At 43.3% G+C, this 23,463-nt stretch overlaps 1 protein-coding gene and 1 long non-coding RNA gene across 3 annotated transcripts; one reads left to right on the forward strand and one right to left on the reverse strand.

Annotated features, from left to right (window-relative positions):
* Positions 1 to 5,342: 5,342 nt before the first annotated feature.
* On the reverse strand, positions 5,343 to 9,328 carry LOC311195158. 2 transcript variants are annotated; one of them, XR_014617486.1, is made up of 4 exons: positions 9,212 to 9,328; positions 7,282 to 7,489; positions 6,031 to 6,171; positions 5,343 to 5,409 (listed from the first exon to the last, which is right to left on the reverse strand). It is a non-coding gene; the product is annotated as an uncharacterized lncRNA (long non-coding RNA). The 2 variants fall into 2 exon arrangements; XR_014617487.1 differs by lacking the exon at positions 9,212 to 9,328 and having other exon boundaries at positions 7,282 to 7,815.
* A 2,797-nt stretch (positions 9,329 to 12,125) lies between these two features.
* Positions 12,126 to 22,315, forward strand: UBLCP1 (ubiquitin like domain containing CTD phosphatase 1; the record flags this gene model as incomplete). The annotated part of the gene is made up of 10 exons (XM_084268507.1): positions 12,126 to 12,279; positions 12,692 to 12,783; positions 13,192 to 13,277; positions 13,370 to 13,485; positions 14,534 to 14,632; positions 15,629 to 15,666; positions 17,833 to 17,931; positions 18,387 to 18,503; positions 19,855 to 19,982; positions 21,311 to 22,315. 10 exons carry the CDS (start codon positions 12,126 to 12,128, stop codon positions 21,336 to 21,338), a joined length of 957 nt encoding a protein of 318 aa, XP_084124633.1. The 3' UTR covers positions 21,339 to 22,315.
* Between the last annotated feature and the right edge of the window lie 1,148 nt (positions 22,316 to 23,463).

Here is a 23,463-nt window from a genome sequence, read left to right on the forward strand (position 1 = left end):
GGTAATGTTATAATAGGCAGAGAAACTGGCACACAGACTCTGAATCATACTGAAAGCGCTAGACACGAACATGCACTTAAAAAGCAAAACTACAGTGAACCGTCCACTTTATAACCGCATCAAACATTGCCCTGTGCATCTGGAGCTAAAACTGGACTCGAGGAGCAAATCACCTCACAAATATAGAGATTTCCAGGGGACTGAAATAGAAGCTATCCATCTGTCTGCCTGAAGAGGAGGAAACCAACTCAAGCTCAGCAAACAGCTCGAAGATTGTTTTGGAGAGTGCAACACAAAACACCAAGCAGGCTTCTGCAGTTTTCCACAACACACCCACTGGTTCACCTGGTCCCGGCACAACGTGCCTGTCTGCATCTGCACCACGGACTCCACCTGCTGAACCAGAGTGAGACACTAATCTCTCCATCATTTCCAAAAGAAGGAATTCCCTGGTATTTCTTCAGAGATGCGTTGCTCAGCTCACATATCCATCAGAAGCAGGTTGCTGTAACAGCAGTAAGTAGTTCTTCCTTAAGGCTGATAGAAATACAGTGAATCCTGTGTTTTGCACAAGCAGCACTTTTAATGTTGCTCTCCAAGATTTCTGACGACCCTTCCCCACATTGGTGGTCACAAAACCAACTACTTCCTAATGCTAGTGAATTTAGGAATTAAAAAAATTAAATCCTTTTGTGACAGAGCAACTGACTCCCACAGTAATTAAAACTAGCCAGAAATGAAAAAGATGCAGTTTTCATGCCCAAGTGGCTTGTTTTGTATGATAACTGGCAAAAAATAAGCCAAGGCTGCAGATAAACCAAAGTTTCAGGGTGCAATACCTTAACAGCCCTCACCCTAGGTTTAAATACTGAAAAAAAATAATTATCTTCACTAACCTAGAAACAGAAGTTAACAAAGAGTAAATAAAAATTATTTCCTCCTCTCAGGTCTAATATTGGGGATGCATTACACACAAAACCCCACAACCTTATTATACAAATATAGCTACAAGTATCCTCGTCCCAAGTCCCCAAAACAAGCGAATAGAAACTCTCATACTAAAAATTACCGAAGAGACAAATACAGCAACACCTACAGATTAAAAAAAGACATTTTGAATGAGCTCACAAATGGCTAATAATGATGTAATATTTATGTGTCAAACACATCACAGAAATCTCTTTTCCCACTGGTAAACGAAAGGCGTGGGGTTTTTTTGGCCTATAACATCTACCACTCTCTCTTGTTTACTGATACTTGGGTGTATTAAACAAAAAACCCACCTTTTTTTCACTTTATTCTCCCAATCACCTTATATAGGCACCAAGCTGTCCCTCCCCCCCCCCAACACACACACACACCCCCCTCCTCCCAAAAAAGGTACCACAACCAAAAGATAAGAACCCCTTTAGGAGCCTCCACCTGTCACAAGTGCACATCATACACAGAATCACTCTGGATCACAGGAAAACTGAGACGTCTCAGCACAAACCTCGACTTGAAAGGCTACAGAAGGTCTCCAAAAAAATCGACTGACACAAGTAGGAAAGAGAGAGAAAGCCCTGTTCTTCAGGCTCAAGAGAGCCCGCTCCTTACATAAGCATCACCATATGCTTCGGGGCCCGTCTCCAGGAGGGAGCCTTCCCACCTGACCGCCTCAATCCAGGCGCACGGCACAGCTCCGCGCCTCAGCCGTAACGGCGCGCAGCGCCTGGCCACCGGAGAAAGGGCGACGGGTGTTTACAGCCGGCTGCGGAAGCCGGAAGGTGAAGCCAGACCCCAAAGAGGCAGAGGGGAACAACCGCAACCTCCACAGCGAAGCCAGCGCCCCGGTCACGACTGCGGCGCCGAGCGGCTCATCATCCCCCCCCCCCCCGGGCCCGAGTCAAGCCGGGCCGAGCGCGCAAACTCTGCGGCCCCTCCGCCCCCTCCACGCGCACTCCCCAACCTGCGGCTCATTCCCCGCCCGCCGCTCGCCAGGCGGAACTCTCGCGCTCACCCCCGGCGCCGCAGAAAGCCCCTCGCATCCCGCCCCGGGCCCCGCGGCTCTGAACTCTAGTAACCCCCGCGAAGCTCGCTGCAAGCAGCGCCGGCGGAGGGAGGGAGGGAGAGAGGGAGGGAGAGAGGGAGGGAGGGAGGGAGGGAGGGGAGCCGGGCGGGAAGGGCGGGGGTGGGGAAAGGGGGGAGGGGGGCGCTGCGCACGGCAAAGGTCGGGGAAGCCCCGCCGCACAGGCGCGGCCGCACGGACACGCACACGCGTGCAGGCGGCGGGGTGCGCGGAGGCGCGCCTCGGGCGGTGCGTGCCCACGCGCGTGCAAGCGGCGGGGGGCGGCTCGCCCTCCCTCCCTCCTCCCCGCGCGCGGGAAGGGTGGGCGTGGGGGCACCCCGGGCCTCGCGACGCCCCGAGAGGCGAGGGGAGGGGCACGCGCGTGTCTGAGGCGGCGGGTGGGGAATTACCTGGGCCGGCGGGGTGGCCGCCGCCTCCTCCTCCTCTTCCTCCGCTTGCTCTTGCTCCCGCTTCCCGGGGGCGCGGCGGGGCTCCGCGCCTCACAGCGACGACAGCGACGACGGCGGCGGCGGCTCGGTGCCCGGCGGCAAAGCGGCTCCTCGAGGCACCATGGCCGCGCCGCGCCGCCTCAGGGCGCCAACACCCCGCGGCCCCCCAGACGGGCGGCCATGGCCCCGCTGCCTGCGCGCGCGCGCCGGCTCGCAACGCGCATGCGCCAGCACCGCCCGCAGCACCGCCCAGCGCCCGCACGGGGCCGCGGGCGACCGACCGAGGCGAAGCGGAGCGGCAGGGGAGGGTAGGCGGTGGGCAGCGCGTCTGCGGCCCCGCGAGTGTGTCCCGGCCCGGGAAGGCGGAAAGCGCAGTTTGGGGGCGAACGAAGTTGGCCGGGGAGGCTGCGCGCAGGTGCCCTGCCCGGAACGCCGGGACAGCTCGGTGCCAGCACACCTCTCGCCACGCTGTTACCCTTCCTTGCTCCGCCCGGAGGAGACGCGGGTTCGGGGTTGCATCTCGACGGGAGTTCAGGGGCTTAGTTTGGGGTTTGGGTCTCCTCGGGATGCGGAGGACTCGTCAGGGCAGCGCCGAGCCCAGAAGGTGACTCCCCGTCGGCCAGCAGAACCCGAGGCAGTGCCTGGGCGGAGGTTTCAAAGGCATCTCTCCTGCTGCACTGGCCTTGTGGCACACAAAGCGCTGTATTAATTTAAAACACTATGGTCGACCCTGGGTTTTTTTCTTGTGCTGTTGTGCGGAATCTATAGTCACCTTTGTTGTGAGATCTATCAGAAAATCACCAGACTTTATGTTCTTCTGCACTGTCATTTCAAAGCTGGAGACCTGCGCTAGGGACAGTCCTTCACCCCACAGCCCCCTGCGCAGGAGCTCAGGCTTTGCCGTCCGCACTCCCAGCCCTGCGTGGGAAGTCCTGCTGTGTTTGCTCACTCCATAAAGGCTGCGTGGCCAGGCCCCAGCATGCATTCTTAAGTGCTAAGGGGAAAATTGTGACCCAAGAGAAGCAATAATTATTTTTTTTAACCTTATTGTTTGAAAAAAAATCCAAAGCTACATCTTCTGGGACATGAAAAAACAACTTTGCCGCACTGAGGAATGAAGGAATACACTGAACTGGAAAATCCTGTAGTTGACAAGGGTTGGGCTAGCCAACGTAGTAATTGCTTTTTTCCTTCCATCTCTAATGGGAACTGGAGCGTTCGCAGACGTGGGTTATTAGCAGTGCTTAGCCTCAACACAATGTCTCCAACTCTGTGAAGTACAGGTATTAAAATAAGGGGTTTGAGTGTCTGCCCACATTCTGCTTCGCAAAACTACTTGTCTGAGTACCCACAGGTTTTCAAAACACCAGAAGAGAGAGGTAGCTTGAACAGCTGGATCTGTCACCTCCCAAACCCCAACCCCCGGTCCACCCAGAGCACAGCAGGGAAGAGGCCAGACAGCAGAGCTGACAGAGCTCTCTCAGGCAGGAGCCTTTGCTCAGGCAGCCTTGGAGAAGCTCAGCCTATCATACAGATTTTCACAAGCTTCAGATTTTAACGGTATTTTTTAAAAATGAAACTTTATTGTAAAGCTTTTAGTCTATAGCTATCAGTTCACACAAGGATTCCTGAACTATGTTACTAGTTATCTTTAGAAATAACAAATCTGCACATCCAGACTATGGACAGGCATGTATACGTGCAATTGCTCAGCAGCATGGGGCTTACTGCTCAGGTTTACAGGGTTTACAGAGACTCTCTGCACATGGCTGCTCTCAGCTACACTGAGAGTTCTCTCCTAAGTTCCTCCATGACTTCACAGGTCCCTGCATGACAAGCACTTGGAACTCTTGGTTCATGCCTCTTTTTATATTGCCCCACTATCACCGAATCCTTTTGTTTTATCTGGGATCAACTCACCGCTCCAAACACTGGGCTCACACACAGAACATGGGACAACACTGGCTTCACCTGCCTCTGGCCTCTCCACCCAGCTCAGCCCACTCACTGCAGCGTCACTGCTCACTAATGCTTGCCAGTACCCCACTTCTTATCACAAGGAGTCTGAACTAGCTGTCATATAAGGCATAAGAATTCCAGCTTCATTTCTAGGGCCTGCTTGTCTTCTCATGCCCTACATGGAAAAAAAAAAATCATGAGTCACTTCTGTTCTTTGTGGGCTTGGTTCAACACTGACTGAGGTCAGGGACGATGGTGCAGGATCTGCAAGACTTACAGCCTGTCTTCAGTGCTGCTTCTGAGAAAAACCACAGCAAGCGGAGACAGACAAGTATATACAACTCTAGGCAGCAACAGGTACTCATGGGAGATTGCAGCAAAGTTCTCATTTCAGTTTGCAAGCAATCAAGAGGAACTGAACCCCATGTTTCTTTCCTTCTATCATCTCTCAGCATTTAATTCTGAAAATGCATTTTCTTCACAAAAGCAGAGTTTTTAATGGGCAGATCAGCTACGTGGTGTTGCCACTGCCTTGTCAGGCAAAGTCTCTAAAAGCGCCTCAACTTTCTGCTTCATTCCTCTGGAATTTTAAAAGCCTTTCCCACATTTGACACTGGGTGGCTAAGAATTCTGAATTCAGTGATTGTTTATCTCATCATTAACAGAGGCATTTGGATTCCAAACTTTCAGTGATCAGCAACAGAGGACTGAGGGGACCTCTATGGTGACATCTCATTAAAACTTTCAAAAGACCTTCTCAGAGTTCAGATAATGTGGAAGCGTGATTTGTCCATGCAGATGGACAAATGCCAGCACCCTGAACTGCTTACAAAGCAGTAAGAATTCTCAAGAGCAGCACAATACATTGACACGGAAGGACACCAAGGTGGACAGTAACATGGGCAATTTTATTTGAAACTTTTTACAAGCAGCTGTTTCAAGAAATATTCATACCTGCATAAGAAAAAGCAAAGGAATGTCTTAAGAAGTAGGTCATAATGTCAGACAGAAGTTAAATAATACAAAAATTAAGATTGCCTGCAAAACCTAATTCGGTGCCTCGTGTATGCCCTGTAATACTGATAGCAGCCAGCCCTTAAAGCCTTTGTTCTCTTCTTGCAGTCTTAGTCCAGTCACTAAATGACAGAACAAATAAGCTTTAACTCCTGCAGAAACACGTACCCAGTCACAGGAGTCAGAGCCACTGCTGGGTCCCACACCAGCAACAGAGCCAGTGCATCTTTCTCTGATTTACCTACTCTCAAGCTGTAGCCCCATCCCAGGAACTGCTCTGCTCTTCTATGACACTATTTCCTAAATATCTCCCCATCACTTAGCCTCTCATCGACCCTCACTTTTCTTCTCATCCTCACTGCTTTTCAGAGCTCTTTCTAGCAATTCAGCTAGTTTGAGCTTCTCAATTTCACATTTATTTTCACTCTCTTCAGGAAATCACTTCAGCAGTATCTCTGATAATTACATATCTCATATGATTACATATATTTTTACCACTTTCATAACACTGGAGAGCGCTGACTCCAAACAAACAAACAGCTGCTGTGATTTACAACTTACCCAAAGGAAAGCCATACCAATCTCTATGTTGAGAAGCTAGAGAGCTGGGTGGTGATGTAAGGAAACTGATGAATCAGGTTTTGTTTGGCAAACAAAAGAATCACAGTTCTCTCCCAAGATCCCTTGCCAGTGGGCCATAATCTAGAATACAAAGAATCGAAGTAAATAAAATAAAAATGATTGGGCTGAATAGTGGCAGAAGAATAACAGTTGCATTCAGAAAGTGGAGAATCATATGGTGTACTGGTACAATCCTCTAGTATTTATAGCATCTTGCAGTGCCAACACTAATTAAATAATCTTGAAAGAACTCCTCTAAGAAAACTATATAAATATCATTCTAACCTCCCCTTTACTGATAAGGAAGAGGCTTACTGTATTAGTGATAACTTGAAAACGTGTTTCATTTCCAACTTGAGACATGTCCACGTCTCCAGAGGAGCTGCCAGCTACTACAGCACATCACATTATGGAACACTGGAAATGCAGCTCTCGGTGTTTTGCCCAGTCTCACAGCAACTCAGAATCAGAGCTCGCATTCAAATGCAGCATAGGGCACAGTGATGGCAGTGACCAGTAACCCATGCTGTCTGTTGTATTACACTGAAGTAGTCAAGACCAGCACAGAAAGCTTGCACACACATCTGCACCAGGCTGGAATCACTTGGATGGGAAACACTTGAAGAGTTTGTCATTCTCAGACATCGTTGCTTTTATTGCCTGCTTAGAAGTAACTCTAAGACAAAGAAAATGGACTGGGAAAAAGTAATAAAAGAGAAGATATTGTAGGAAACAGTAAAAGGAGTTAAGAGGGCAAACCAAAAAACATAAAATAAAGAATAAAATACACTGGGACCAAGCTGTATTTTAACAATTCTTCTATTCCCAGTAGAGAATATGGGCTCCATTCTAGACTTTTCCCCTAAGCTGGGTTCAATTTAGAAGCGGGGTTGAGACAGGCACATATTCAAATGAGTTTTCTGAACCAAAAAGCATTTGGGAAGAAAAGTTGCAAAACCTTGAAATCTGGGATGTTAGCCCATTCATAGTCTGCATCACATCAACATCTGCACTGACTTTCCACCACAATGTTGCTGAACAGCACAAGTATTCAGCATCTCTCAGCCCTGCAATGTCATCACATTTGCTTTCTAACTCCTGACATTCATAATCGAAACTTCATCTCAATTCTCAAAGCAATCTTTTGAGCTTTCCACACTGTTTTAAATGATGATCTTAAAGGATTCTTACCCATCAGTCCCCAGGCCTGCTGCTGGGAACTTTACTCTCTCTCACATGAAGCACGAGCAGCGATTTAGGCTTCAGCAGTTACGTGCAGGAGTTCTTCCTCAAAACGCTCAAAAATGCTTGCTGTGAACATGAGGCACTGGAAGGGAGCCAGCAGGCAGCAATCTGATGTGCAGTCATTTTTTCTTATCTCACGCTGGAGCATCGTCCCCTGACATAGGGCACATCAAGGTGAAAGGGAACATACACTTGCTTTAAAACTTCCCCATTGCTTTTCCTTCCTCCTTACTCCGCCAGTTCACCACCGTGTAAACCCAGACAGTTTCACCACAGAACAAACTCCTCAGTACGAAGAAAAGATTGTGCTGTTTGGGCTCTGCATTATAATTATATGGTGTTAGTCAAATTACCACTTTGTGCTTATTAATGTTAGGATTGAGCACCACCATGCGTTTTCCCAGCTAAGTAGGATATATTTGTCTATGGCACACGGTCGTCGTTAGAATCAGAGTATTTTTCAACAGCACCTAGTGCAAGAACGTCTTACTCATAGCTCAGGATACTGAAACATGCATAAATACTTACAAAATACATTTTCATATTCTTCCTCAAACAGAAAAAAAAAAACCCCAACCAAACCCTATTGCCTCCTCTTCAAAAGAGCTTTTCAAAAGCCAACCAGAAAACAATAAAAAATATATTCAAAAGATTACAAATAGAGAGGTGATCCCACTACATATCATTTTCACAGCCTGAATATTTAAACAGGCCTGGAGGGTGCATAGTTTTATGACAGGGTGTGACTTTAATTACTAGCTGCTGCTTTGGAAGCTTTCCAGCACTGCTGTAACGTGCTGCCTCCGTGTGGACAACCGCGTGTCGCGGAAAGAGCATCAGTGACAGAGACACATACAGGGATCTACGTGCAGTCAGAAGCTAAACCTGACATGAACAGTCACTGAAGGAATCTCCAATCTGTACCACTCTTCTGGAAGCCAAAGCGCTTTTATGCTAAAACCTGAATATAGAACGGAACTCAAAATATATATCCAGGCAGGAAATACATTAAATTCATACCCAGTCAAGAACGAAATCAGGATTCTACAAAATTTTTAGTTATACAGCACTTCTGCACGAAGGTTTATTCACACTAGGACCGCCACTTTTAACTTACAGCAGCCATTCTAACAACTTGTACATGGTGCATGGCTGCTTACCTCTGCTCTGTTGTTCCCTTCCCAACTCATCACCAAACAACAAAGAGAGGACAATTATCTCTCTACAGGGCAAGACCTAAGATGAGGGAGGACTGAAACTTTCAGTTCCTCCCTCAAATTTAACACCATCTGTACTGATGCCAAGGGGAACCGCAGTCTGTATCATCTCCACTCAATCACATACATACAAGTACACAGGCTTTACCACACCGACTTTCCTTTAAACTGTTTCTGCAAAGCCCAATACCCGAGTGCAGAAAGCCATCTTTGTGCAAAATATATCATTTTCTTCTAAATATGTTGCCCCTGCACAAACCCACTGCAGCTGAAGCCAATTCCCAAGAATTCAAACAATCAAAGTGGCCCTTGATTGCACAGGCACAAACCAGTAATAGGCTTGTAAAGGGTCAGCTGAAAAGCCCATAGAGCTTCCAGTCAGGCACCCAGGGCACAGAGCAATCTCCCCTCAGGGTTACTATCGAAGAGCTGCACATGGGAACTGCCCTGCCAGCCTCCCTGGGGCCCAGGCTGGGAGCTCTACGGGGCTCCAGGGCAGTTCGGCCCTGCAGCCGGCGGCGAGAGGCGCGCAGGGCGCGGGCAGGGCCTCTGGCCCCTGGATTTTGCCTCACGAACCCGCAGCGCCCCGCGGGCAGCGACAGGCGCCGCCCCGAGGAGCTCCCCTCAGGCGGGCACGCGAGGACGGCCGTTCTCCTTACAGAAGCCGGAACCTCTCCCTCGCCTCACAGCCCGGCCGGCACAAGACCGGCAGGATCCCCTCTCCGGCAGGGAGCTCGGAGCAGCCCCGGCCGCCCCTCACCACCACGGAGCTGCCGCCGAGCGGGAAACACCGCGCACATCCGGGCTGCTGCAGGCGCCGCCGCGCGCTGCCCCCCCTCTCTTCCGGTGCGAGCCAGTTCCGCTTCCGGTGCGGCGGATCGCGGGACGGCGCCGGTTCCGTTGCCAGGGTGAGGGGCCGCATCGCGCTGCCGACGGGCGGGGAGGTGGATCGGCGGCGGCACCGTGACCCGGTGTGCCGCGGGGCAACGCCCCCGCGCCCCCGATCGCTGGGGCAGCCTGGTGGGTCTGGGCCCGAGCCCGTCCGTGTGCGGCGGAGGCCAGGCTTTCCCGGGCCGGGGTGAGGCAGGGCCGCTGGCGGGAGGGGCCCGAGGGCGGGCGGGCGTTCGTCTCGGCCGGGTCGGTGTCCCCGTAACGTCTGCGAGGCGGGAGCGGCTCCCGGGGCCGGCAGCAGCGTGCGGGCGCCCTCCGCCCGCCTCGCCCTGTGCCCGGGAGGCGCTCGCCCCGTGTCGCGGCTGGGACAGCCCCGGCGGGAGTCGGTGGCAAACACCGAACCTGGGGTTGGATCCCGCGGCTGCTGTCCAGAGACGTGTTCGCGGCGGCGGCTGACAGCCCCTGGCCTGCAGCCCCGTGTCTCCACCTGTTGCGGAAAGTGCCGCGGTCCCGCCCGCGCAGCGCTGCGCTGTCCTCGTGCGGGGCTTTTGCGTTGATGTTTTAAACGTCGCTTAGTGAAACTTAAAAGATGTGGATCTCTTTCTTCCACCTCTTCCACGAAAACGGCTGCAGTGCAACTATTCAACTAAACTACACAACTTTAACACTTCCCCTGACCCAGTGGCCCTCCAGCCCATAGGCTCCTGGTAGTCTGAGGGGCTTGTAAAGGCTCAAAAACTGTGATTAACCAAAACAAACTCCGTTTCAGGCAGGTTCAGTTTCAGTGGTGTCCAGCCCTGATGGTAGAAACTTTGAAAACTCTTGTGACTTTCTCACCTCCAAATCTCTTTTCTTGGAATCACTGATGCTGGTGTCCACACTCCGTTCCCTTAGTGTTTTGGCATTGAATAAAGGCACCTGGTTTCTGCTTGGTGTTTCTTACAAAGTTCATCTTGAAAGGACTCTAATTCAGCAAGGACAGGCAGTTTGGTTGAGTGCTCAACTTTGGAGGGATGATCTCACCAATTTAGTACTGGACAGAGACTTGAGAAGCTTCTTGAGAGTTCCTGCCCTGTGGATTTTCTTGCAGAATGATTTGTGAATGGTACAGGCAAGAAAACAGACAATAAACTCTTCTTTCTGTACATTTAGTTTAGGGATTATGGACAGGGATAATTGATGATAATGACCCTGCGTGTCAACGCTGCTTGATGCTATACAGCCCTAACATCAGTTGAATTTCTTAGTGTTTCTAAGACCCCCTTTTCACAGGATAATGCCAAATCCCTATCTGATGTGGGGGTATTTGGAAAAACAGAAGGGAATAAAGTATTTTTTTCTGTGCTAACAGTTTTCCTCTTCAATTTGTTTTCAGGATTCTTAGAGGGAATAGTTTAGAGATGTGGCTTATAGTGTCCTCAGCAAATAGGTTGTGTCTAGCCCTCGATTTCTCATCTGGTCTGAGCTTGTTGGATATGCCAGAGTAATTCCTTGTTCATTCCTAATAAATTATACTGTATAAATAAGAACTGTTTTGTCTGAGAGCAGATAACCTTGGAGAACATGATGCGAGGGAGGAAGAGGACTCGTATTTTTGGATTCCTAGAGTTTTCAGAATTGCCAGATCTGTATTTCTTGGTGTAATGCCTTTCTTGAAGCTGGATAGCCTTGGGTTTTTTTCCCAGGTCTGCTCTCTCTCTTCTTTTTGAATATCAGTTTTCCAAGGGCAATCTCACCAATGGTGAGGTGCAGAGGCCTTCTCTGCATCTCCTGACAGTCTGTAACAGCCTTTTCATACCTTTCTATCTCCTTGATTCTCTGTATCCAAACTCTAAAAGAAAAAATCATGTTCTTCCTTCTGCATAAAGCTAAAAATCGTGTTTTTCTGCTGTGTTTAATGCGAAACTGTTAAATACAGTTTGTATAAGTGATGCTGTGTAAATTAAAGACAGTGTAATTATGGTTGTTTTGTCAGCACTGCAATGAAAGTGCAGTTGGAACAGTGTAATTGTGTTGTGTAGGTGTGTATTTTGGCTTTGTTTTCAAACTCCTACTTTGATATTGCTACAGCAAGACGTGACCTGGGGTGTGTGTTACTGCAGGTATCGCACGGTGAAAGTGAACAGAGACATCCAGTGCTAAAAATGAACTGTTGGGTTCAGAACTGGGTTTAGGATTTGATATATTTTAGGTATTTCATACTTGCTGTTCTGGTGTTACATCTGTAAAGCCATCCCTGGCTGCTGCGGCTGCGTAATTATTGCAGGGGACGTTTCTGAGCTTTGAAATGACTTTTATGATACTGCAGTACTCTGCCTGGGTGCTGGTTGTGCAGTGAACAGGCTGTACCTGCACAGAGCGTGCAGCAAATGAGCATATGCTGGAGTGAACGGGGAATGTGACATTGCTGGATACATTGAAGTGGAACTCAGAGCCCCAGTTTTAGCACTGCTGTTTCTCCTTTAGTTTCAATGTTTTTATCAGCGTGTTTGTCATCTGCTCACACAGTACAAACAGCCCTTTGATGTGCTATATTATAAAAAAAAAAATCAGAAACTTTAAACAGACTGTATGGTTTGTCTTCTGAAAAGAGCATTTCTCCTATTTCTTCCTTACATGGTCATTGTATTTTCCTCCTGCAGCAGATTTTTCAGAGAATAACACTGAACATATGCTTCAAGGATGTCTCTCTCTCTCATAATAAAATGGGGTGGACAGGAGTATACGATAACCTCTCTATCAGAAGAAGACACAGTGTTGGATCTGAAGCAGTCTCTTAAAGGCCTTACTGGAGTCTTACCAGAGCGTCAAAAGCTACTTGGACTGAAAATGAAGGGTAACTATTCATGTTTAATCTTTGTTGTGGACATGCCTGAGATGTTCAAGGGCAAACACCCTGTGAACCTGACCAGGATGTGTGGACTAACAGGGCATTTGCCTCCAAGATCCAGCTTTTGAATGAACACAAAGAAATTTTGTACATCACTGGATATTGCTTGTTACCAACACATCTACCTGGTCAGCTTTTAATGAATGACATGGAAGGGTGACAGATGGATGTTAAATAAAGTTTAATTGCTGCTGACCAGACAAGCAATGTCTCTGCATGTGGAGCAGGGTGAAAATACAGCCTGGGGTGTTCTGGTGTTTGATGGGTAGCTTTTTTGAATTGAGTGTGAAATGTGTTGACATTTTTCTAAAATCTCTCTGTACCAGTAAAAAAAAATAAATATCTGCTTGCATTATAGGCAAACCTGCAGATGATGATGTTAAGCTTGGAGCTCTCAAGTTAAAACCGAACACTAAAATCATGATGATGGGCACTCGTGAAGAGAGTTTGGTAAATATTTTACTTATTAGCTTAAGCAGGAAAAAATGCTTATGCATCTCTTAATTATGATTTTAAACTTTGAATATTCCAGTAATCATTTGAAAAAAATGGTAGCACAGTAGATTTCTGTTGCTGCTTATTTTTCTATGTAAAGGAAGCTTTTCTGCAGCATTGTGATAGCAGCGTATTCATTAAACTCCTGTACTTTTCTGGCTTTGAAGCACAAACCTATTATGATGTTCACTGACTTCTCAAATCTGAGCTATCATCAGTATATTTTCCTGATTCTTTCCAAAAGTGAAATCAATTCAGTTAAATGGCATTATTTTTTCCTATAATATGCAGGAATAGAAAGTAGATAGCTGTCATTGTTTTTCCTCTAGTGATCCTAGTTATCTTTTGTTATTATTCCTCTAGGAAGATGTCCTTGGGCCACCTCCTGATAATGATGATGTTGTCAATGACTTTGATATTGAAGAGGAAGTTGTGGAAGTAGAAAATAGGTTAGGAGTTTTAGTTATTAAAATGATAGTCCTGTTATTGAATGTATGGTATGCATTTTAATTAACTGTAACTTTTTGCACTGTTACATTAGGGAAGAAAATCTACTAAAAATTTCCCGCAGAGTTAAAGAATACAAAGTGGAAATTCTGAACCCTCCTAGAGAAGGAAAAAAGCTGCTGGTGCTAGATGTTGACTATACACTATTTGGTGAGATTTTATGCAACTTGTGGGTTTTGTTTGTTGAAAAGGTCAGTTTATTTGCCAGTTCACAAATCTACTTCAGTAACTTTGGTATGTGTTGTACTATATACCTCCTGCTTGGTAATATTGTGGGGTCTTCTGCTCATATTTTAAAAAGCATTGGGCTTTGTAGGTGTTGCATATTGTTGATTTTAGTGCAGCAACTATTTACTTACTGTGGAAAGACGTAAAAAAGGAGCAATTTAGTATTTTAGTCAAATAATCTTTCTCTTAACCAACCTGTATCTTGGACATCACAGTGACAGAGCAAGATATTATTGTGAAATAATGACCTCTGTACCTGATTGAGTCGCCTTTGGGGAGGGGGGCGTGGGAGAATTTTATTTCCAGATTACTAAACATGCACAAAAACACGTTTTACTTGAAATTTCTGTCAGACTGGTTTTCTTGGAAGCCACAGTTTTCCTTGTGACTTAATTTTCTGGGATATAGGTGTGTCATGGCAGCTTGACTATAAGCACTAAATAATAGCTTGCCTTATTTCTTTTCCTTAGCTTTTCTTTTTGATGGGATTTGTTTAAAATCAGAGATCAGAATTCAACCTGTTACTGGGTTTAAATTTTTTATAGAGAAGTCTTCTGGAGCAGAATTCAACAGCAGTTTTTTTAATTGTAACCAGCAACGTTTGCATGTCAGAAATAAGCTTGATGTATGTTCACAAAATTAACTGGACTACGTTTGAAGGAATCTGTATTATACCTGGGCTGTTAAACAGATGAACTATTTGGCCTGACTCTTCAAAGATACTCAGACCCATAGATCTCCAATTTCATTAATAACTAATCCCTCAAATACCTGTAAGGAGCAACAGATAAATATCCCTTCTGCTGCTTCTCTCCACCTTTAGAATGGAAATGAACAGTAGCTTGCTATGAATTTATTCATTGTTTTAAAGTGCCCCTCATGAAAATCTTCAGGTCAGATTGGAAAGTCAGACTGACATTTAATAACTTAAGCTTCATAATGAATTGCTTCTCTCTTCTATTCTTTTTAGACCACAGGTCATGTGCTGAAACGGGAGTAGAACTGATGAGGCCATACCTTCATGAATTCCTGACATCTGCATATGAGGATTATGATATTGTAATTTGGTGTAAGTTTTATACTCAATATCTAAGACTTCATTGTAACACAGGCTTTATTGTAGATTGCCATTCAGAGTAGAGGCTCCAGGTGGGAGGTTTTTATATTGCCTTTTAGTGTGAATCACAAGATCTAAAACAATATGTGAATTCTTAGCTGTAAGACATTCAGCAGGAGTGTTCACACAGCTATTAGAGGTGTTTTAGGAAAACAGTAATTCTTATGTGAAAACACACCAGAGAGTGCTCACATGAACAGGTCTAATCCCAGTATAAAACTCAGCATCACTTTACCAACTGTTCCTTTTACAAACAAACAAGGGCTTGAAGTAACAAGATTGCATGATGAACATTCAAACACTGAGAGCTATCTTTACAAATAATCTCAATCCAGACAATAAGTAGTGAACTGCCAAATCAACCAAACTCTCCTGTCTGCAGGGATGCTTGATCATTTGCCTTTGCATGCTGTTTCACTTCCTGTCCAACAGCTGGAGAACAGACTTTAGCCAGCACAGGGTTTAAATCATATTAAAAATGTTTTACAAAATTTAGTTTTCATAGTCTGGAACAATGTTTTCACATACTCTTACATCAGTGGGTAATGTTGATACTTTGTCCTTTCCAGGCCTTATGTATTCTTATCATTGATTCCAGGAGGAAAATCTTTGCAAAGGCAGTGTGGTTCCTCAGACTGCTTCTTACGATCCTGCAGACTCTTAAGTCAGTACCAGCTGATCTAGAAAAATGTTCAAACACATGCAGTGCTTTATCTAGCTCTTTGTTTGAAAAATAAGCTTTTCCAAATAAAAATAAACTTACATGAAGAAAGACTCTCTTTGGGACAGTGAACCCTAAAAGCTGTAGCAAGGATGAATCTCTCTGAAGTGAAATTTTGTATTAAAAAATTGATACGTTATAGGAGCAGTTTCTTGCCTTGCTGCTTTTTGCCTATCAGTGACTTATGTTGATAAAGTATTCTTTCTGTTTTCTCCCTTGTGTTTCAGCTGCTACTAATATGAAGTGGATTGAAGCTAAAATGAAAGTAAGTCGTTCTGAAAATGTGAAATTTATTTCTAGACTGGCTGTTTGTTCATATAGTTGGACTCAGTATTATAGAGAAGTTTAGCAACAGGGTTGTTTGCATGAATCAAAACCTGAGGTATTTGAAAATCTTCATAGCCACATTAAGTTATCTAATTACCACAAAACTAGATATAATCTAATTTTAGAATTCTACACAAACTATCAGCAGTAGGTGCTAAATTTAGCAGAACTAAACACAAGTCGGTACCTCAGTACCTGCAGAAACTTAGATTAGTCACGCAGCCTTCACAGTTGCTTTCATCTTGCCTCTAATTATAGAGTCCTGGTCTTTGAGTGTAATACCATTTTTTTTAAAGGAGCGGACAGATGTGACATGCTGGAGTAGGTTATCAAGAGGAAACTCTTTTCATATTTATCTTGTACCTCTTGCAGCTGTGTGGGTCTGTTGCTTCCTCTGCCTTGTTAAAACATCCGTAAGAGCTCTTCTTTCAATCCTAGTTTCTTCCGTACCTAAGTCAGGCAGCTAGCCAGTTTTGCACAGCTGACCTAGTGGTAAACATATTTACAGTCAGGCTTAGCTGTAAATCTAATGAGCTTACTGAGAATTGCTGTATGCTTACTTGGAGGTTGTTGGGGTTTTTTTTATGCTTATGTATCAAAGTTTGTTTCTTTTTCAGGGAAAACTTTTCCAGATTTAAGCATTTGTATGTCCACTCTTTCTTACAGACTATTTTTCAGGTTTTAACAGAACAAAGCACTTTCCAGTGTTCTTTTCCTCAAAATAGTGAATTGCTACAATTTACTAAACAAGCAAAAACACCTCTCAGAAATGAGAGCCTTTAATCAGAACTATGAAGTAGAGGTAGTGCAGTTAAAATGAGTGTTGAGCCTTTTAAACATTGCACTTCTTGTTGCACTGATTCATCTCTGATCACGTTGTGTCCATCAGCATAGTGCTAGGACTCAATCTTATGAAAAACTATTGGTTAAAAGCAGGCTGATTTCCCTGCACTGGTCACCCTTCTACATTTCTAGGTCTCCTTTCCAGCCCTTTCACTGTATGATACTGAACCAGCACATTTCTATGCCTACTCCAGGATCTCAATGAGTTTTCTGCCACTAGAAACTGCTGTTTCTCCTTAAACCAATAGCACATGGAGTGCTTACCTCTAAGTTTCACTTTTTGTCAGGGAACAACAATCCCAGCAATACTTCCATTGACTTCTTTTTTTTTAAACAACAAAGCAGGAAGAACATTAAAAAGAAGGGAGTATCAGATAACCAAGCTTCATCTCATTTACTTTCTATTTAAGCCTGGAATTCAGTCTAGAACAGATAGTTTTTTAAGTGTAACAGGACACTACGTACCAGGTAGGTAGCACTCTTCATCTGCAAAATACACTTTTTCATATGAAAGCAAATCGGTTAAGTGTGGCTGCATATTTGCAAGAGAGGTGTTGCAGTGGATATTTTCTCCTTGTTAGGTAGCTTTGCATATTATTGCTGTTGCAGACACAAAACTTTGTCATCACTATCTATGTTATAACATGCCAGCTTGTTTTACTATTACATTTCAGCTTAGGAAAGGATTTGAAAGAGAAGCAATGCTCTCATCTAGTCAATACTTTTGGGGATATTTTCATTAGAGTCTTATTTTAAGAGTTACCAAATCTTAAAATTACAAACAAAGGTTGCTAAGGTTGGCTATCTTGGACAATGAGCAGTTACTGTATATTTCATCTATGATTGGGCTGTATTTTATGAGCAACTTAGTGAAAGGAACAAACAGCAGACTGCACAGTTGCTATCCTTGCTGCAGATACTGAGGAAGGTTGAGACAGTAGAACTTGTGAAAGATTGTGCATGAAGGTATTTATTTTCTGCAAGGTTGCTTTGATTTTATGCTGACATCACTTGTTAGGTTTCTGATAGGAATTTATTTTTGCAGTGTTTACTATCAGCTTTTTTTCCTCTTGACAGAGTACTTTTTTATTCTCATTGGGTAAAAAACACCCTACCCCACACCTGATACCTGTTCAGTGTCTCTCTGGTAATTCTCAGCAGCTCATACCTGGATAAAATATATATTATAATTGTGGTTTGAGTTGTACAGCAGTAAACCTATCATAATTAGAAGCTTTAATAATCATTTTGTGTGATGCAGGAGCTTGGCGTGAGTACCAATGCGAACTACAAGATAACTTTCATGTTGGACAGTGCTGCCATGATAACAGTGCACACTCCCAGAAGAGGACTAATAGATGTAAGTACCTGTTTTCACCTGATCTTTTTATACATTCAACTGACAAGTTATCACACTCCTTTGAAATACTCAGCAGTGAAGTTGTGCTGGAGTTTTCACGCAAGAAAACCCTAAGAATTGTGGAACCATAGATTATTTTTTTCTACTGAAATTCTCTATTAATGTTTTACTTTGAGTAACACATTTGGATGAGACTGCTTTCAAGTCAAATAATAGGTAACTATTACAAACAACCAATACCAACAGAAGGGTTTTCTTCTGTGTGGGGGCTATTCAGTCTGTTACACTATTTCACATCTCTTCCTTTCCTAAAGCCCAAGTACCTGCTATTTTTTTCTGCAAAAGAATACAAGTGTCCATTTGAGTTTGGACTCAAGTTCATATAGATGGGTATTCTTACCTCCTGCATATGATCTGATTTACCTCAGGTACCTGGTATGTGTTATTTTTTCCAGGTGAAGCCACTTGGTGTTATCTGGGGGAAATTTTCAGAGTATTACAGCAAAAAAAATACTATTATGTTTGATGATATTGGCCGAAACTTCCTAATGAATCCACAAAATGGACTCAAGGTATTTTTAACTGGAATTTTTATTTATTACTACTTTTTCTTATACTTCAAGTAGTACTTTCTGATACTTCTTTGGTGTATTACCATAAGGAAAAAGTATTCTTAACTAGCAAAGGCACAGCATATTTTATTATATTTTTACTTAGATTGTAATTTGTCTGGACTAATACTTCTGTAATAGTAGTATTAAATAAGCTTTGTTTCACTATTAAGAGAGCTTTTAAAAGACTACCAAAACCAAATAAATTATTATTTCTGCTTAAATTATACCTGCAAACTATAATCAAACTAGGCATTGCTAATGCTGAATATGTGATTCAATGTCAAGGGTGGGTAAATCCAGAAAATAAGAAGTGTCTGTGCTTCATCGTTGTATGCCAAGGTAATAGCAAGTATTTTGTTCTGGGGGATAATTAATACCTCGTGCCATTCTGACTGCAAAATATTTGATTTTATAAAATTGTCACCCAGTTCATGCTTCATTATCAGTGTTGGTTCTTAATGAGAAGAATGCAACTTACATTTCTACTTAAAAACCGTGGCACAGTTTTATGGTACAAATGAGCCCTCACATTTTTTAATCTTGAAAAAATAGATGCTTTCAGATGCAGGAATATAAGATGATGTTTCTTTGAAAGTATCCATAATGTGAAGAGGACGTCAACTGATGGGATCTAGCAAGATGATGTTCATTGGAACTGTACAGTGTTAGGAGAATGAGGAATGGCAAAGAGAGAGGATCATCCAGAGAGCCTCCCTCTAGCTCAGATTTGAAAGATGTTTGTCAAAATGTTGTTAACAGAGCTGCAGACATGAACATTGAATCACTAAAACAAGGCACAGGTATAATGTATTCCAGGCTTAAAGCAGTTGTCAGATAAGCGTTATTTCTGACATCTCTTTTCACAGAAGATATGATTGTAGTCAAATGCTTTTTGTTAAAAAAAAAAAAAAGCATCTGGTTCCAGTGATGCCACACAGCTCAAAGCCGAGCTGATAACTGCTCATGTCTCCTGCAAAAATATCTATGATATCATAGTAGAAAACATGTTAGTCCATTCCAGATCATCAGCTCATTGTGTCTGACTGGGAGGACACTTGAACCCTAAGAGAAAACAAATTGCTTCCTGGTGGGCACACAAGGCAAAGCCCCTGCAGTCCAGTCTACACGAATTGCGAGACAAATTGGATGTGGCCACTAATGGAAAAGGTTTTTCTTCCTCTTACCTAAGAGAAGTTATAGCTTGGCATAGTACTGAAAATGTTTTAATTAGGGAGTAAATGACAGAGAATTGGAAGTGTTTTTCTTACTTTGAGCAAATGCTTATACCCAGTTGATTTATTTTGTACAGATAAGGCCGTTTATGAAAGCACATTTAAACCGGGATAAAGACAAGGAGCTTCTAAAGCTCACTCAATACCTCAAAGAAATAGCAAAATTAGACGACTTTTTGGAGCTGAATCACAAACATTGGGAAAGGTAAGAACAAAGTAAAAATTCTTCCTTCTTTCTGTCCCATACCCCATTGTGTTTTGCTTGAGGTCATCTATATAAAGACCGGAAACAAATGAGCAGATAAACTTTCATGTCATTTGCAGTTATCAGGGTCTTTTGATTATTGCTGCTTCCCTAAAATAAGATTTTGACAGAATGGATCTTTTTTTCCACATTTCTCCAATGTTCAGGACCAATAATTGTTTTCAGTGAAGCAATTATGCTTCCTAATGGGAGAAGAATTTTTGAAGAAACCTGGTCCCTGGAAATCTCTCTCTTTCCACCCTTACAAAGTTAGACTGACATTTCAGATCTAAGGTCCTTTGCTACAAGGCAACTTTTCTGGTGGTTACATCAGAGGTTTAGGGTGTTACAGTGTGGCTCTCAGGCACTATCCAAGTTGTGTGGAATTACAGTGTTCATCAGCTCTGAAATGCAAGTTGCTGTGTTATGAACATGATGTTTCCAAGTGCTTAGGGCACCACTTAGCATCCTAATTCTTGCTACAGATTGATTAGCTGAAGTGTTTGGGAAAAATTCTTCTTAATGGTTTTATGCAACAGCCTGAAGTTTCAATACATGTGAAAAAAGCACATGCAGTGTGCTACTCAAGAAGCACTCGTTCAGTGCATAAAAGAACAGCCTCATAAATGCAATTTTCTTTCTTGTTTCTGATTAGATCAGAAAGGCAAATGTTAAACTTTAAAAGCATTGAAATTGGCTGGGTATTTCACACTGTCACTTAAATCAGTTGGATTTTTTTTTCCCCTAGAGTATTTGCAAAGACTTAATGTCACCTTATAGTGAGATTGCTCCAGCCATAGTGGTAGGGGAACTATGAGGTTAGAAAACAAGCCTTTTGAAGTAACTTGGGTTCTTTAAAGAAGCTGGGGGGGCCTGTTCTTTTCAGGTTACACTGGATGACTGTTCATTAAAGTCTTGAATTTATTTGAAGGAGTGCCATAATGGACTTTTTTATCTTAGAGGATATAATAGCTGCTTTCCCAACTGAAGCAATTTTCAACTGCTTACAATAAAATGTTTCCATTTCCTTCCTGCCTTTTGTTTAAAAAAAAAAAACTAAAAAAGGAACTAAAACATGACTGAATTACTGTTAGATAATCTGTCATGGAATGGAAAAAATGTTGAAATCAAAATCATAAGTAGCATTGAACACATCTAATTTTGATTGTCACTAGGGGGACTGCTAGTGAGAAAAGAAAGCAGATTTATGCTTTGGGTTTATAAAAGGTACTAGATATGTTAGTGCCTACCTCTTATTTTATGAAAAACTGTACTTTTGTTTCTTTCAGGTATCTTTCAAAGAAGCAAGGACAATAACACTAATAAAAACGTGTGGCACTGAATTGAAGGGAACGTTAACTAAGATCATTGGACTTTTCCTTGCTTTTACGCTAGAGTATGATAGTGCTGGACACTGGATCCAATGCCAGAATGACTGCTATACTTGGTCTTCCAGGTGGTTGGTTGTGGGTTTTTTTTAAGATCACAGCAATAAGCTCAAAGTGGGAGAAACAAGTCAGTTACTTTTTCTTGTATTCAGTTCTGGTGTTACTACTTAAAATACTTTTTCCTCTCCTTTGCTGCCGAAGTACAACCATAACCATTAAAGACCAAAACCATTCTGAAACTAGAAAAAAAAATATTTAGACCAAAAAAGTTGAGTAAGGAGCCAGCCTTGGCAGTGTATGAATTGTATAAGCCCTCTGTTCCCTCCATCTTTAGAAACAGTCTCCCTCTCCCATTCCAGTATTTAAGTCTATGAACTACAAGTTGTCTAAGTTTGGTATGTATTAGTATGTCAGTGTTTCTCTGTGCAAGACAGTAAGATGGGAAAGTACCACCTCTGTGGCAAATCTACCCCAGTGTGTGAACTTGTACTATAAAGCAGTGTTTACTGGAAAACAAGAGATTGAAGTTTGAGGGAGAGAAACCCACTCTTATTTGGTAAGAGAAAAGCAGTCTGCCTGAAAAATTCTCATATGTCAGATAAAGGGTTTAATCCTCAGATGGGAAAGTCACATTCCTAACAAAGCATGAACAAAACCCTTGTTCTCTTCTAGCTAAATCTTGTCAAAGTGCAAACACTGTGTTTAAATACAATATTCAGCCATACTGTTCTTAAAACATCATTTACTTGCGCTGCTTATGCCTGCACTATAGAAGTGTGATGTGACTGCTGTTTGGCATTACCAACACTCGTGCATTATGCAGTTCATGTATTTGAAAGAAGACTGACCCTTTCAAATAAAAATGGTATATATTGTTCTTAAGGAACTATAGCAGTTGTGTAAATAATAAATACCTTTTTCATAAGTTGTCTTGTGCTCTTTTAAATAGCTAGTTTGCATGATAGAGAAACCATTGATAATTTCAGGGGGTTTAGGGTGTTTCTTTGGATTCCAGAGACACCGAATTTGCGTCAGTAGTTAAGTAAGAGACTGGTGTGTGCCACTGCAAATCAGGGGGTGGTGGTGGTGAATAGTAAAGTGCCTAGCTGCCCAGGAAAGGAACCTTGACAGCAAATGTCAGAATGTCAGGACAGCAGACACAAATGAGCTGTTAAGATGAGCATGTTAGGCTCCAGCTCAATGACCTGTCAGAAAATTGTACGGTTTCTTATCTGCTGTTCTTTGTGGTTTAGTGCCAACCCAAGCTCTGTTTTAAACTAGTAAACTAGAAAGCAAGGCATTAAAAAAAGGAAAAAACCTTTGTCTTCGCTAAGTATGGAGGGTGAATTTCTGAAGCTTTGTCTCCTAGAGCTGATGTCTGAACTAGAAGGTTTCGCTCACATATGTGCACTACACGTACGGTCCCTTTACCTAGGAAGGCTGTAGTAGTGTGGATATTGCATTACAGGATGCTGTATGGTGTACCAGAATACCTTCCAACTGAAAGGAGTCAAGGCATTGCACTTTGAATCACCCATAGAGCTTGTTATGCTAGCCAGACAGAGCAAACAGAACAGAGAACATGTGCCTGTATCTCTTTGCTCAAAGTTGGCATACAAATGGAAGTTCTACAGTGAATGAGCAATACTCCATTCTTTTCCTTTACACAGGGAACACTGAAAAAAATAATCTTGATTTCTTTCTGTGTATTTCAGTGACACTTGAATTTCATCCCAGAATTTCAAAGTGAAGTAGATACGCATTCCCCTTCCAAATATTTTATAAGCTGCACTGGAATATGTGGAATTAAGATCTCAACATGATGGTAGCACATTGCTGTCTCTGACAAGTTATTGTGGTTTTTAATGACTAACATTGTTTCCCTTATGTTTGAAAGCTAATTTTACAATTAGATTCCACCTCCTGCCTCCCCCCAAAAAAACAAACCCTGTGTATTTTACTATCTTCTAAAAATACAGCAGTGATTTACTTGTCCAAGACATGATTGAGATTTATAAACGGTGAAGCTGTCACTCATCCAAACTGGGGAGTGC

Source organism: Gallinula chloropus, assembly GCF_964237585.1.
Source record: "Gallinula chloropus genome assembly, chromosome: 10".
Lineage (NCBI taxonomy): Eukaryota > Metazoa > Chordata > Aves > Gruiformes > Rallidae > Gallinula > Gallinula chloropus.